Genomic DNA, 13,289 nt, shown 5'->3' with positions numbered 1-13,289 from the left:
ATATATATATATATATATAGTTAAATCACATAGAATTATAATCAATTCTAATACTTATAAGAAATTAGATGAGAATATAAATCTAATTAAGAAAAATTCTATATTCGAGAATTATAATGTTAGAAATAATGAAATCTAGGGACGATGTCCCTAGATATTTACTAAAGAAAAATCGTCTTCGAGAATTCATAAAAATAATAATTATATTATATTATTAATAATAAAAGGAAAATTGCTTTTTAATTATTTGTTTCTTTTTCTGCGCTCAAATTTTATATTTTTTTCCTCACTTTCTTTATAATCAATCCTATTTAATTTCCATGAAAAGCATATTTATCAAATAGCAGGGGTGGTTTTAGATTGTCTCTTTGTGTGCGTTTGTAAGTGTAGGGAGCGCGGAAAAACGTTGGGACGATATATCAGAGTCTTCAGGGCGAATCTAGGACCTACGAATCTAGAACTGTATATCTACGGTCTAAACTCGGAAAAGCCCTGACCTTTTTTTTCCCACGTCGCTCGTACCTCCAATGAAAAAGCTTTCTATTAAATTAGAGAACGCGGAACCGGGGGGGTTCTTAAGCGACAATTTCGGTAGAAAACGCCGCCGGGAAAATTTCAAAAGTAGGACGACACGAGTTATCTCGCGGCAGATATCTAACGCAAGGTCACGAGGAGCTTGTCAATCATTGTCGAAGCCAAGTGAGACGCTTAAGGCATTTGCGATTCTAACATAACCACAGCTAGATCTGAAAGTCCTTCTATTTCGAGAATAATAACGATCCGTTAAAGATCGCGTTAGCTCGGAAGTATCATTGCTTCCGAGTATAATGTTCAATGTAATATCCTTCCAAATGCAACATCTACAATTTGTTACATACAATAAAGCTGCATTGTTTTCGCACACTGTACTTTTCGCTGTTCACACGTTTACAACACACTCCATTAACCACCCTGGATTCTCGAAAATTATGGACTTATTTTGTTGTCGGAATGATCGATTAAATCTACATCATGCAATTTATTATCATGATCTCTTGATATTTTAGATCATTTTGTAGTTTCTTTCGCATTTTTAAATTCCATTCTATTTCCTACGCATTTCTTTTTTATTGTGAGATTATTCATAGAGCGTTTCTCAGAAAATTTTGCTCATCGAGGACGCAATAGGTGCGATATAAGGCCTATAACACTCGAACCTTGGCTGTGCTAATAGATTGATTCGCTCGATAGCATTTACTCACCATTACAATCTGAAGCCACGCACTATACTTGAGCGATATCTCTTATATTAGGTGCATTCAGTACTACAACTACTCACTGAGCGCTCAGTGAGCTCTTACATCTGATTGGCATATTCCGTTAGAACTAAAAATATAGACCAAACAGATTCAAGAGCTCACTGAGCGCTCAGTGACCGGTCGTAGTACCGAATGCACCCATTGGCTGCGTTCAGCAAAAAAATCAGCTTTGCAAAATTCTGTTGTAAAATTCTTTGATGCGATTGATCTTGCCTTTAGTTCCTCATTGAATCTAAATGTATAATAAACCAATTATATTAAAGAATCTCATAAAATAGTTACAAACTTTCTTTTTCTGCTAAAAGCAGTCATTCATTGTATTATTAATCTAACTATTATTAATCTTATATTATTAATCCAATTTATTATATCATTAATCTATTTTGATAGCAATACCCATTGTAGTTTGACATGAAAATAATTTCTGAAATCACCTCATTTGCAATAATTACATCGAAAATCAATTGATAAGAACATAGATCGAAAAGCAATCGAATTACAAAAATATTATTAGAAATTGCGAGATAAATGTACAAATGAATATTTCAACCCCGATTTCAATCTATGCGGGAAAATGTCGGTTATTGAAGCCGCGGTACTTCTGCTGCTCTGGTATTACGCGCGTACAAAAAAGTGCCAGGCGATTGTCGATTCCTCTCTCGTGTGAATTTTATTCGGAATGGTATTCGTCATAGGGAAAAAAAGTCTCGTCGTCTCTGTGAGAGAAGAGAGAAACCGGGCGCAGATTCCCGTGGTGGTGTCGCATTGCGGCGCACGGGGGGCAAAAGTACCACCCGATGTACCGACCTCGAAATGTGCGACAGACGACGCACTCGAAACTCGAGCGAGGCCGTTAGAAAATCGAACTACGAAAATGTAGAACACGCGACCCAGGGTGAGGGAGAGAAGAGAAAAATAAAAAGAGGATGGGACCTGGAAGAGGAGAGAGAGAGAGAGAGAGAGAGAGAAGGCCCAAAAGAGAGCCCAGTAGGAGATCGTGCGGAAGATCAAAGATACGAGATTCTTTATGCAGAGCGAAAAGTCGAGACAGAGTAAATCATATTGAGATGTCGAATCTCGAAGAATAAATGACTATAAGCGACCTGTTTAATTCAAAATTTCGACGTTTTATTTAAACCAACAAATATGACGATTTGGATAAGAATGCATCTGCCCGGAGTAACACAGATATTCAATTTTTGCGACTTAAACATACACAACACTTGGCCGCCGTAAACGAGAGGAAGATATAGAGAAAAAGAATTATGAAGGACAAATGAATCCACAGCCACACAATTGTTGTAATTTTGTGGGAACGCGATATAGAGGTGATAAAACAATCCGGTCCTTATAAAATTCACGAAGCTAATTTCTCTCGACCCTAATTCTTATGTAAAGCGTTATGTCTCTCAATCCGGATACAATCGGAGAAAAATGAACGACTTTCGGGATACCCTGTGCCGACCCTGTGCACTAAGGAGGGATGCCAGTTTAGGAAGCCAACGCGCAATTTCGGCGTCTTGTGAGCGATTGTGCTACAAGTATTCCACCACTAAAAATCCTTATTACTCTTGTTGTCGATCATGTGCCAAGGACGTGGAGCATTCTGGAGCCGCGTTTTATATCGCGCTTTTTCCTCCATATCCGCCTCAATCTCCTCTCGCTAAATCACGAGACAAAAACGTTATCCTGTTCCTCTGTTTAGACGCGTTTAATTCATAATGTGAAACATTAACAAACATTAAAGCGTGTACCAATGTATTACTATATTGAAAAAATGTACTATATATATCTTAATTACAAATATTTCTTTGAATATTTGTAGGTAAATATTTACTGAATGTCAACATATATTTATTTGATACAAGAATTGTTTGATGATACAAGATTAATTTGATTTAACTATCATTTTTTTCATTCAGTAAATATTTATTATTGAGATATAAATATAGTAAATTTTTTTTCAGTGTACGCAAAAACACTTATAATTATTCTAAAAATGCAGAGATAAATATTTTTTAAATAAGTTTTTATCAAAATCAAAATTATTATATAGGACGCTCAAGCATAATAAATAATATTGTAAAAAGTTTTGATGTTTTTTAACATGCTACATAATTATTCTGACAGTCTAAGAAAATTATTTTTAAATTGTAAATTTTTTTAGAATAAAACTGTTCTTTTCGTAAAATAAAAGAAGAAAATAGACTCATATCTACAATAAGATATCGTATTCATATTTTTTGATAGAAATAGAATATTTATAAAATGTTTAAATCAATAATAAATGTATAAGTAAAATAAAATAAAATAATTATATTGTTCAATTCACACAATTTGAGTATATTTATTTTACTTATACCTTTATTATTGACTTAAACATTACATATATATCTATATATATATATATAGGATTCAATTTAATTTAATTTAGAGAAAATCTCTTTCTGAATATTCTTGAAATTCAATTATTATCGTGTATAGTTATTCGTAGCAATTTTATCATAAAAAAATTACATCCCGATTCCATCTTCTAAAGGAAGATCGAGTCGAGTATGTTCGGGCGTGGTGCTTTCGCGAAGGACGAGAACGTTACGAAATTGTTCCATTGTGCTCTCCCTGAATTTCGCAAAATCGATTGAAACCTTCTTTATCTTCTTTTCTAGAATCGTCTGCGATATTATAAGTTTTTATTCACGTATTTTGCCTTTTTAAATATCTTCTATCCCTAAAATAATCCAATCATTAAACGAAAAGTAAGATCATCAAACGAAATTAATTTTTCTTACAGTCTATGTATGCCATTTTTTGCAATATTTCGGTTTCCCTTCATTTAATTCTTTTTCTCTCTTTAATTTAATTTAATTCTTAAATCTGCTCTCGCAATTTTATATGCTTTTCATGCAATAACTCGTAGTTTATCAAAAAACCTTCCGAGATATTCGCGTATATATTATACATGTATCTAATTGAAACATTTCAAAGTTAGAAGGTTGAAGAATATTCGTCAAAGTCTACAATAGAGAGAAAAATATTACATATGCAATATATATATATATCGCAAGCAAGGAAAAATTCTCTGCGAAATGTTCGAGATGTTGTAAATCGCAATGTATCTTTTTGAAGCTTCATCGCAAACGGTTATCTCATGCCGTGGCAAATCGTCACGAATCATTCCACGGGACGCCGCAAATTTTCGCGTGACGTTACTGGTCATTACAAGTCATTACAATCGCAAAGACAACGAGCGGCGATATAATCGCGTGTATATCGGCCGTCGTAGCGCGCGCAGCGACGCTGCTAGTTGACTGCGGAGACGAGGGTGCGGGTGGATGGTGGCGGCGGCGGTGGTGGTGGCGATATAGAGGGTTACGACGAAGGGGTGCGCGGTGAAAGGCAGAAGGCAGACGGGCGGCAGACACCCTGTGCTTATCCCTACCCCGAACAACCCCGGTCCGTGACTCACCAAACCGTTAAAGGATGAAGCCGCCCTGCTTTCACTCTACGCGCGCCACACAGACGCAAGCAGGTGTATACACGTACACCCCCACGAGGAAGAGGGAGAAAGAGAGACGAGGAGCGATGCTTTCGAGTGAACGAGCGTTGAACGCAGCACGTGTACGTGTGCCGCGAGTTTCTATGTGTATATGTATGCGCGTACATATATAAAGGGTGGCTGCGAGAAGTGCGAAGCTTAATTACGATGATTAGATTCTTCTAAGCTTAATTTAGGGGTGGACTTTCTCTTAATTGAAACATCTAGGCATGCTAGTTTTTAGTATCACAGGTGATTAAGAAGTCGTTCTTTGGTCGCGTTTTGACAGAGGTAGTCGACTTTTGAGTCGATAATTGAATAATAGAATATTAACACTATTTGATTGAATAATAATACACAATAGAACATTTAAGCCAATTTGTTAAACTATTAATTCAAAATTTTGATTACTAAGATATTTGATATAAAACACTTGAAAAATACTGATCTGTTCCGTGTTAATTTTTTTTTTTCAATAAGATGTCAACAGGGAATTTATCATTAAATTTAAGGTTAAAGGTATTATAAGACACCCTGTATATGAATGAAGTCCGGCGCGTAATTTCTAGTACATCGTAAAGGGGAGAGAAAAAAAAACGAAGTCTGGAAAAATCTATCCATGCGGACGCGACATTTTTATCGTGAACACGCCGGAAATTAGCAATTGCACACATTATGTTGCACATGGTGCATATAATTAACGCCTCATTTTCGAGATTCTTTCTTCTCATGAATTGCCCTCTGTGTCTTTACGATTCGTATCCATTGCTAAAATTTATTCAAATGAAAATATTCGAGATTTACCAATTTATCGAAAATATGTAAATGACTATTTTTAATATTTTCCCATCAATCAAAACGTTTAGTCTCGTGCTTCTGATTACGCAACGTGGATTCAAAAATAATCCGTTTCTTGAATTAGAACATCAAAATAGAATTATGCAAGTTATGATTATTTAAAGCGAGCGCTTAATTTTACTTAATTTTGTATCTAATCTTCCTAAAAATTAAAATATTTTTTCTATTATAGGGCACACGTTGAATGGCCAGCCATTGCTGGAATTTCCGATGTCGAGCGGCGAACCGGCATTGGAACCTCTAAGAATCAAAAGGGCCACCTTGTGGGCGAGAGTTGAGCTCAAGCATGCCCATCACTATCAGCATCATCGTCACAGTCAAATAAACCAAAGAAATATCACTCTCTGGGTATTCAGAGTGCACTGCGGTAATACGACGCATCTCCGAGGCAAGGTAATAATCCATTCGCTGATCGATAATTCAAATGAGAATATTTGAATAGGAAAATAAATAATTATTTCATAAAGATCTTTCTTTTAAATATTTAAATAATATAAATAAGAAATAAGTGCTATAATTGTGTGTGTTGCTATTCTGTTTCATCTCGTATTAAACACGTGTATGCATTTAGTTTTTATTTTCTTTACATAAAAAAAAACGATTTTGTTGAGGTATCTAACATTAACTAGATATACACATATTGATCATTTGAAAATAATTTTACTGGACCAAAATAATTATGTAGGACGTTCAAACTGATTGCTAGAATGTCAAAAGTTTTTATAGCTTCATTCATCATGCTTGAGAGTTCTACATAATCATCTTGATCCAATAAAATTTTCAGATCTATATCTATTTAAATTTTTAGATATTTCTGCAAAATTATTTTTTCATGCCAATGAAATATTTGCAATATATTGAACTCAGATCCGTGGATTCGCTCGAATTGCGTGAATCAATTATTCTTGCAAAATCATATAAATCTTTAATAACAAGGTTTTAATAGGCTTTCTTGATCCTTCAACTTTTTTAATTAATCGCAGCATAACTAAAAAAAAATTGAAAAATATATCTAACAACCGATCTATCTACTACCGATAATCTAACCGATAATCTAACGATTGCAAGAAATATTTCTTGCAATCGTATTAATTATTTTGAAAAAATATATTACTCCTTATCTCTTAAGACACATAAAAATATCATAATGCAGCCTTACAAAATTATTATGTTATGTTAGAACAAAGTTTTCTTTTTCTGCGGTTCAATCTACAGGAACTCGGGCAACACCTAGAGATGGTGACATCTCTTGTTGTAAACGTCGGCCAGCTCGGCTGGCAGAAATTCGACGTGACGAAGGTCGTCAGCAGATGGTACACGACGAACTACTCGAAAGATAAACTGACGTTGCTCGTCGACTGCAGCGGGTGCGGCTCGCACGTCCACGTATCGACCTTCGATGGACATTCGCCGCACGTGATCGAGTCGTCCCTAAATTCGAAAGGTAATTCCTGACGAAAATCTTGAAAAATTTGTTCGCGACCGATTCATTTGTCTAACTTAGGAATCAGCAAATTATAGTCCCCTATTTTTATATGACAAACGCAATTTTTTATATATTTTGAATTTTGTAAATAAAAAAGGTGAGGAGATTTATTTTCTCTTTTTTGTATAAATATCTATATAACATCTTTTTAAGCAGTAAAATTTAAAATATTTACTATCTAGCTATTTACAGAAAAAGTTTATCGACCTCTGATCTAATTGATCTATATATCTATACACGTTGGAATACTGTTGTGAATGTCATCTTGAAAACTAGCACAAAAATTTTATTAATTATTATTACTATTGTTAATTTTTTACTATAATGATTATCATTATATTACAATATATAAGATATGATCTTCTTTAATGATTTTCAAATTTGCAAGGTGATATTCATATAAAGCAGCTAAGATTTCAAATATTTTTTCCAATCTGTAAAAGGATAACAATTTCAACTTTAAAACTATAGCTTTCGACTTTAATTAGCTTTATCAGAGATAAAATTACGAGATTTTGAATTAATTATTTTATTTGAGAAGGTTGAAGAATTCCAATCGATTGCGTTGTCGAAAAATGTTACTAGTCCGATGTGATCGATTAAATAATGTTTCACGATGACTTATAACATTGTACCTCGGTCTCATATGGAAGCATGTTGTAATTAGAGTATTTTCTTTCAGGCGATCACGATCCAGATAGACCGTTTCTAGTCGTGCGTACAGATCCAGCGGCCGCGAAGCGCGTTAGGAGACGAGCGATCGAGTGCAGCGGCGCGATAAAAGGTCAATGCTGTAAGCAGAGGTTCTACGTCAGCTTTTCTCAGCTTGGGTGGGACGATTGGATTATCGCTCCTCAGGGGTAAGTAAACCGAGCAGCATAAAATAATTTCTGTATGGTTTTACTTGCTTATATTTATACTTATAACAACAATTAAGCATTCAAATTCAAATTTGAACAAATATCTGCACTGAAAAAATTTACTAAATCTTAATGCATATTTTTTTGAATAGTACTAAATAAACATTTGCTTAGTATGTACAGTAAATAAATATTTGCTCAGTAAAAAAGATGATTAATGGTTTTTGTATCAAATAAATATATACAATAAGTATCTTATTTTTAGACTGTACAATGTGAGAAATACAATTAATAATAGAAATTCAACAGCTTATACCGGTCGAAGCTAAATCTTTGATGCTTTAAATAATTCAGGCTGTTGAATTTCTATCAAATAAATATATGTTTAAATTTAATAAACATTTACTTACAATTATTCAAACAAATATTTATTAAAATTTAGTATTTTTTTAGTGTATAAACTATCTAATTATTTATAATGCAAATAATATATCAGTGCTAATGCCAGTAATAATATATTATCAAGCAATATATTTCTCTCTCAAAGAAAACATTTTAGATTGAGAGCTAACGCATACAAGTATCATTACTGGTACGCTAATACGGATTTCCCTGACAGATACTACGCCAATTACTGCAGAGGAGATTGCGCGGCTGGTCACAGGACGCCGGACACGTTTCTCAACTATTACACCCACGTGATTGAAGAATACCGGAAGATGGATCGGCTGGCCGGCATGCAACCGTGCTGCGCGCCTCTCAAGTTCTCACCCATGTCGCTCATCTACTACGGCCCGGACTCGAACATTATCAAGAGAGACCTGCCGAAGATGGTGGTGGACGAGTGCGGTTGCCCTTAAAAATGCGACAGGGAGAAAGAGCACGGTCGAAAAGGATCGTCGTGCTCTGCCTTGTAAAAAAAAAAGACAAAGAAATGATCGCGGAATCGTAAACGCGAGCCCGGACTCGGTCCGACAAATCGGTTCAGAAACCGTCCGAATTCCACGAGATCGTCTCGCATTAGAAATGAGAAACCGGTGAACCGGAAGTCGATCGAGCGCTGTGCGAATATTCAAGCGCGCGGCGCTCGAACGGTGATCCGCGCGAGGGTGGTTTCCTAAAAACACCCGAGGGTAAACTGGTATGCAAAGATAGTCAAAAGAACTAGGTAATTTTGCTAGATTATACGTCACGTCAATGCGATTGCGTTCCGAGCGCGATTCGCGTGATAAAGTAAAAATTGGCCTTTCTATATATATACAAAATATAGAACGGTCGAATACGTAGAGTAGACCTTACCGGTTGGTAATTTGTAAAAAAAAAAAGGAGAAGAAAAGAGACACGGCGTCTCGATTTCAAAGCGTCGTTTACAATACGCATATAATATATTTATCTATATCTCTCCGGTTTATTTGTACGTGATCGTAAAAGGCAGAGAGGAGATACGCGAGAAAGTATTCAGAGTCGGTATTCTTACCTAAGAGCTTAGTCTTTCTTTATTAGTTGCGCGATGAAAATGAGAGAATGAGAGAAAAAGAATGAGTAAGAATGAGAAAATAATTAAAACGATATTGAAAGTAAAAGACGTGACTTTTACGATTATACATATATATATATAAGATGTATATATTATATAAATATAAATATATATATATACATTCTCGGACACATACACATGACGTGATTCAACCGAAGTATAGAAATATCGCGTACGGGCGCGCGCGCGCATTAAGTATAAAGACGAGAAAGAATCTCAATCTCTCTAATTGCCTTGTTTTTTATGCAAAACTTATGAAAGTAACGGTTTAAAAAGTAAATAAAAATGCTATTTAAAAGTCTAAAAATATACATATATATATATTATAAATATATAATACACACGTACGCACGCACGCATACGCAGCCATATACACCGACACACCTATACGCATAAGTACACGTAAATCCAGTGTGCCGGGGTCAGGGATTGGAAACGAGAGATGGGCGAGATGAAAAGTACTCAAAGTTCAAAAGAAGCTAAAGAGAAAAATTATAATATTATTATTAATTATATTAGTAAGCGTAAGGTTGGCCCTAGGACTACGATTGGTTACGAGGTGTTGCGAGCGTGCGTATATTTCGACGATTTTTACAAACACCGACAATTCGATATAATTCGCAAAACGCAAAAATATATGACAATATTCGGTGCGCGCGATCGAAAAGAGGAGTCGCACACTCGCGCGCCCGATCTCGTGCCGTAATGTTAAGAACATTTTGCAATTTTCCTTAATATGAATGAAAATATAAATTGTATTGTTGCTGCTGGGAACCAACTCGCGAAAGTCCACTGGAATGCGTACGTCGAAAATGTATCTACTCTCTAAATTCTGTGCAGTGGAATTTCATTTTAAAGATTGAAAATTGAGCCGCTCTTTTTCAAGACTGACTCAATTTTCAATCTTTAACAGTAAGATTTCATTCTTTAGAGTGACAATTCACTCTGAGCTCCGTTTTCACAATATATAGTCACCTAAAGGTTATTAAGAAATTCATGAGTGAATTTCATTGATGAATCTCTTGGTAACCTTCAATCTTTAGATAACCATATATCGTGAAAACGGATTTAAATTTTAGAGAGTTTCTAACGGCAAAATTGTCGAGAATTAGGAAATGATTTAGGAACTGGAAATTATAGGAAGAAAAAGTGAGGAATGTGCATCATGACCGTAATTACGGGAAAATTATAACGTGACAATAAACGAGGGAAAGATGCCTTGAACATGGGACGATAATTTTCGAATGGTGACACATATTTTCTTTCCAAAGCAGTTCATTGAATGCATCTCAAGACGAGATGTATCTATGTGATTTATTGTTCCAAAGCGACGCGCGCGATTAAAGAAAAAAAAAAACTTAAAGATGTAAATGAAATTTTTTTCGTGGGACTGTCACGTTCGACCCACGCAGCCTTACTGGGCCTTATTAAGGTATCGTCGTACTATTACTAAATTACTATCAAAGTAAAGCTTAAGTAATGAAACAACAACGGCGAATGTGGTGTGAAAAAGCAACGGGTGTGAACAGCGCGATAATGTAATATTGTATTTATTCGATCGGCGATGTAAAATAAATTGCGATGGATGAAGAACGGTGTGATTAATGGATCATAGAAAAATTCGTGGTGAGGAAGAGAAAGATGCGAAGGTGCAATCCGCCCGCGAAAGAGTTCGGAAGTAGAAAATTAGAATCGAGTTGCCGAATTGTCCATTTCTTCGGTACGATTTTGACTGATCTTTTTTTTTCAAATTGTTAGAACGTGGGTATACAATGGAGTATGCACGTGTGAGAAAGCATTATAATTAAAAAGTGTGTGTGTGTGTGTGTGTGTGTGTGTGTGTGTGTGTGTGTGTTGAGAGGAAAAATTACACAGAAAGAACGATTTTGCTGAAGTATCTAAAAATTTAGTTAAATACAGATCCGAAAGTAATTTTATTAGACTATTAAAATAATTTCATATAACACACGGAAGCTTGCAGCAATATTACTGTAATATTACTGGAATAATCTGTGCTGTATGGGATTATGGAGAATCTTCAAGCTAGTTACTGGAATGACAAAATGTTTGCAACAATATTGTTCATCACGCTTATTGTTTTCTACTCATTAATTATTTTGACCAATAAAATTATTTTTAGATCTGTATTTGCCCAAATTTTTAGATATTTCAGCAAAATCGTTTTTTTCTTGGATAAATATGACTAGAGACATTCCGCCGTTCAGCTAGAAAAAAGAAGAACTATACTTGCGTCCAGTTTACGAATGACTTTAAGCAAGCATATTTCTAGCACTGTTAAGGAACATTTCTTCGAATTCCTCTACTTCTTCATCTTCTACTATTATACTACTATTACTTCTTTTTTCTACTTAATTCCTTTTGAAGGAAAAAGCTATAAGTGCGTACAAGTCTCGATAAAGAAAAAAAAGCCTTTAACAAGCTCAAGGAGTGCGTTTACGACCATTGTACCGATCGTAATGTATAAAAAGTGAAAAAAAGATAATGTGACGGTGATAAAAATGATGATACTAATGATAAAATAATAATGACAACAATAATATTAGTAATAACAGTAATAATAATATTAATAATAATGATGATGGTAATATTAATAATAATAACGGCAACAACAATGATAATAATAATAACAATAATATTAATATTATTAATGATTATAATGGTAATATATAATATTATTACAAATATTACCAATAATAACAAAATAACAACAGCAACAACAATAACAGTACTAATAATACTTATTAATAATTAACAGTTAATGCATAACAAAAATAATAATAAGAAGAACAATAATATATTAATAATGCTAATAATAATAATCATAATAGAGTACCGATAATATAATACTGAAGATATTGATAATATTCATATTAATACTTTAATGACACAAAAGGTAATATTAATAATGATATGCTATAAGATAAACGGAGCGCAGGCATCAAGGCTGAGGGTCGACGAAAGTCTATCCTCTTTAATTTAAGAACAAATTCCAAAGGAAGTGAGAGGTATTCGACGCTTTGAGTCACTGACTACGTTTACACGAACACTCTTAATCGGGTTTAATAACATCCGTAATTAGAAACTGGCCAATCACAGCCATTCCATTCTTCAGAGGAATATCTACGATTGGCCAGTTTCATAACTATGGATGTTATTAAACCCGATTAAGGGTGTCCGTGTAAAACGTAGTCACTTTGATTGTTGGAGACGCTAATCTCGTCGACCGATCCGATGGGCGACGATACGTCACCTTCTCGACCCAGTGAACATAAATTTAAACACGAAAAAAAAAATGAAAAGAAGAAGAAAAAGGAGAAAATCAAATTCATAATTCCTCTCGTATTATCGTTCCTGACTTTATATAGATTGCTTACGTGTTACTTGCGCGAGAATAATAAACGAAAAGTCACTATCTCAGTATTCGAGTAGATTAACCCACTAACTAATTAATTAATTAACTTAAAGAAAAAGAAAAAACGGAAAAAAACGTCTTTTTTATCTCTCTCTTCCAGTAATTATCCGCTAACTTGGAAGGTGCGATGGTCGCCGCTCTGGATGCGTGCGACGCCGCGGAAAATACACACGACGCGATTGACACTCTATTACACTGACTTCCGCGAGAAGGGAAGGATTTTTGAGGAGTTTTTCGAGCTTCGAGAAGATGCGACCTGCGCGATTGCGTCCGCTTGGCGAA

At 34.8% G+C, this 13,289-nt stretch overlaps 1 protein-coding gene across 1 annotated transcript in view; it reads left to right on the top strand.

Annotated features, from left to right (window-relative positions):
• Positions 1-9,598, top strand: part of Actbeta (inhibin subunit beta) — a 33,840-nt gene extending 24,242 nt beyond the window's left edge. Inside the window, exons 2-5 of the mRNA XM_018451013.1 lie at positions 5,864-6,084; positions 6,907-7,135; positions 7,860-8,037; positions 8,657-9,598. Coding sequence (XP_018306515.1) covers positions 5,864-6,084; positions 6,907-7,135; positions 7,860-8,037; positions 8,657-8,897 — 869 coding nt within the window. The 3' untranslated portion in view covers positions 8,898-9,598. The remainder of the gene's footprint in view (positions 1-5,863; positions 6,085-6,906; positions 7,136-7,859; positions 8,038-8,656) is intronic.
• Positions 9,599-13,289: the final 3,691 nt, after the last annotated feature.

This window comes from Mycetomoellerius zeteki, unplaced genomic scaffold (assembly GCF_001594055.1).
Source record: "Mycetomoellerius zeteki isolate Tzet28-1 unplaced genomic scaffold, Tzet1.0 scaffold31, whole genome shotgun sequence".
In the NCBI taxonomy this organism is placed as follows: Eukaryota; Metazoa; Arthropoda; class Insecta; order Hymenoptera; family Formicidae; genus Mycetomoellerius; species Mycetomoellerius zeteki.
This window is presented reverse-complemented; position numbering and strand designations above follow the sequence as displayed.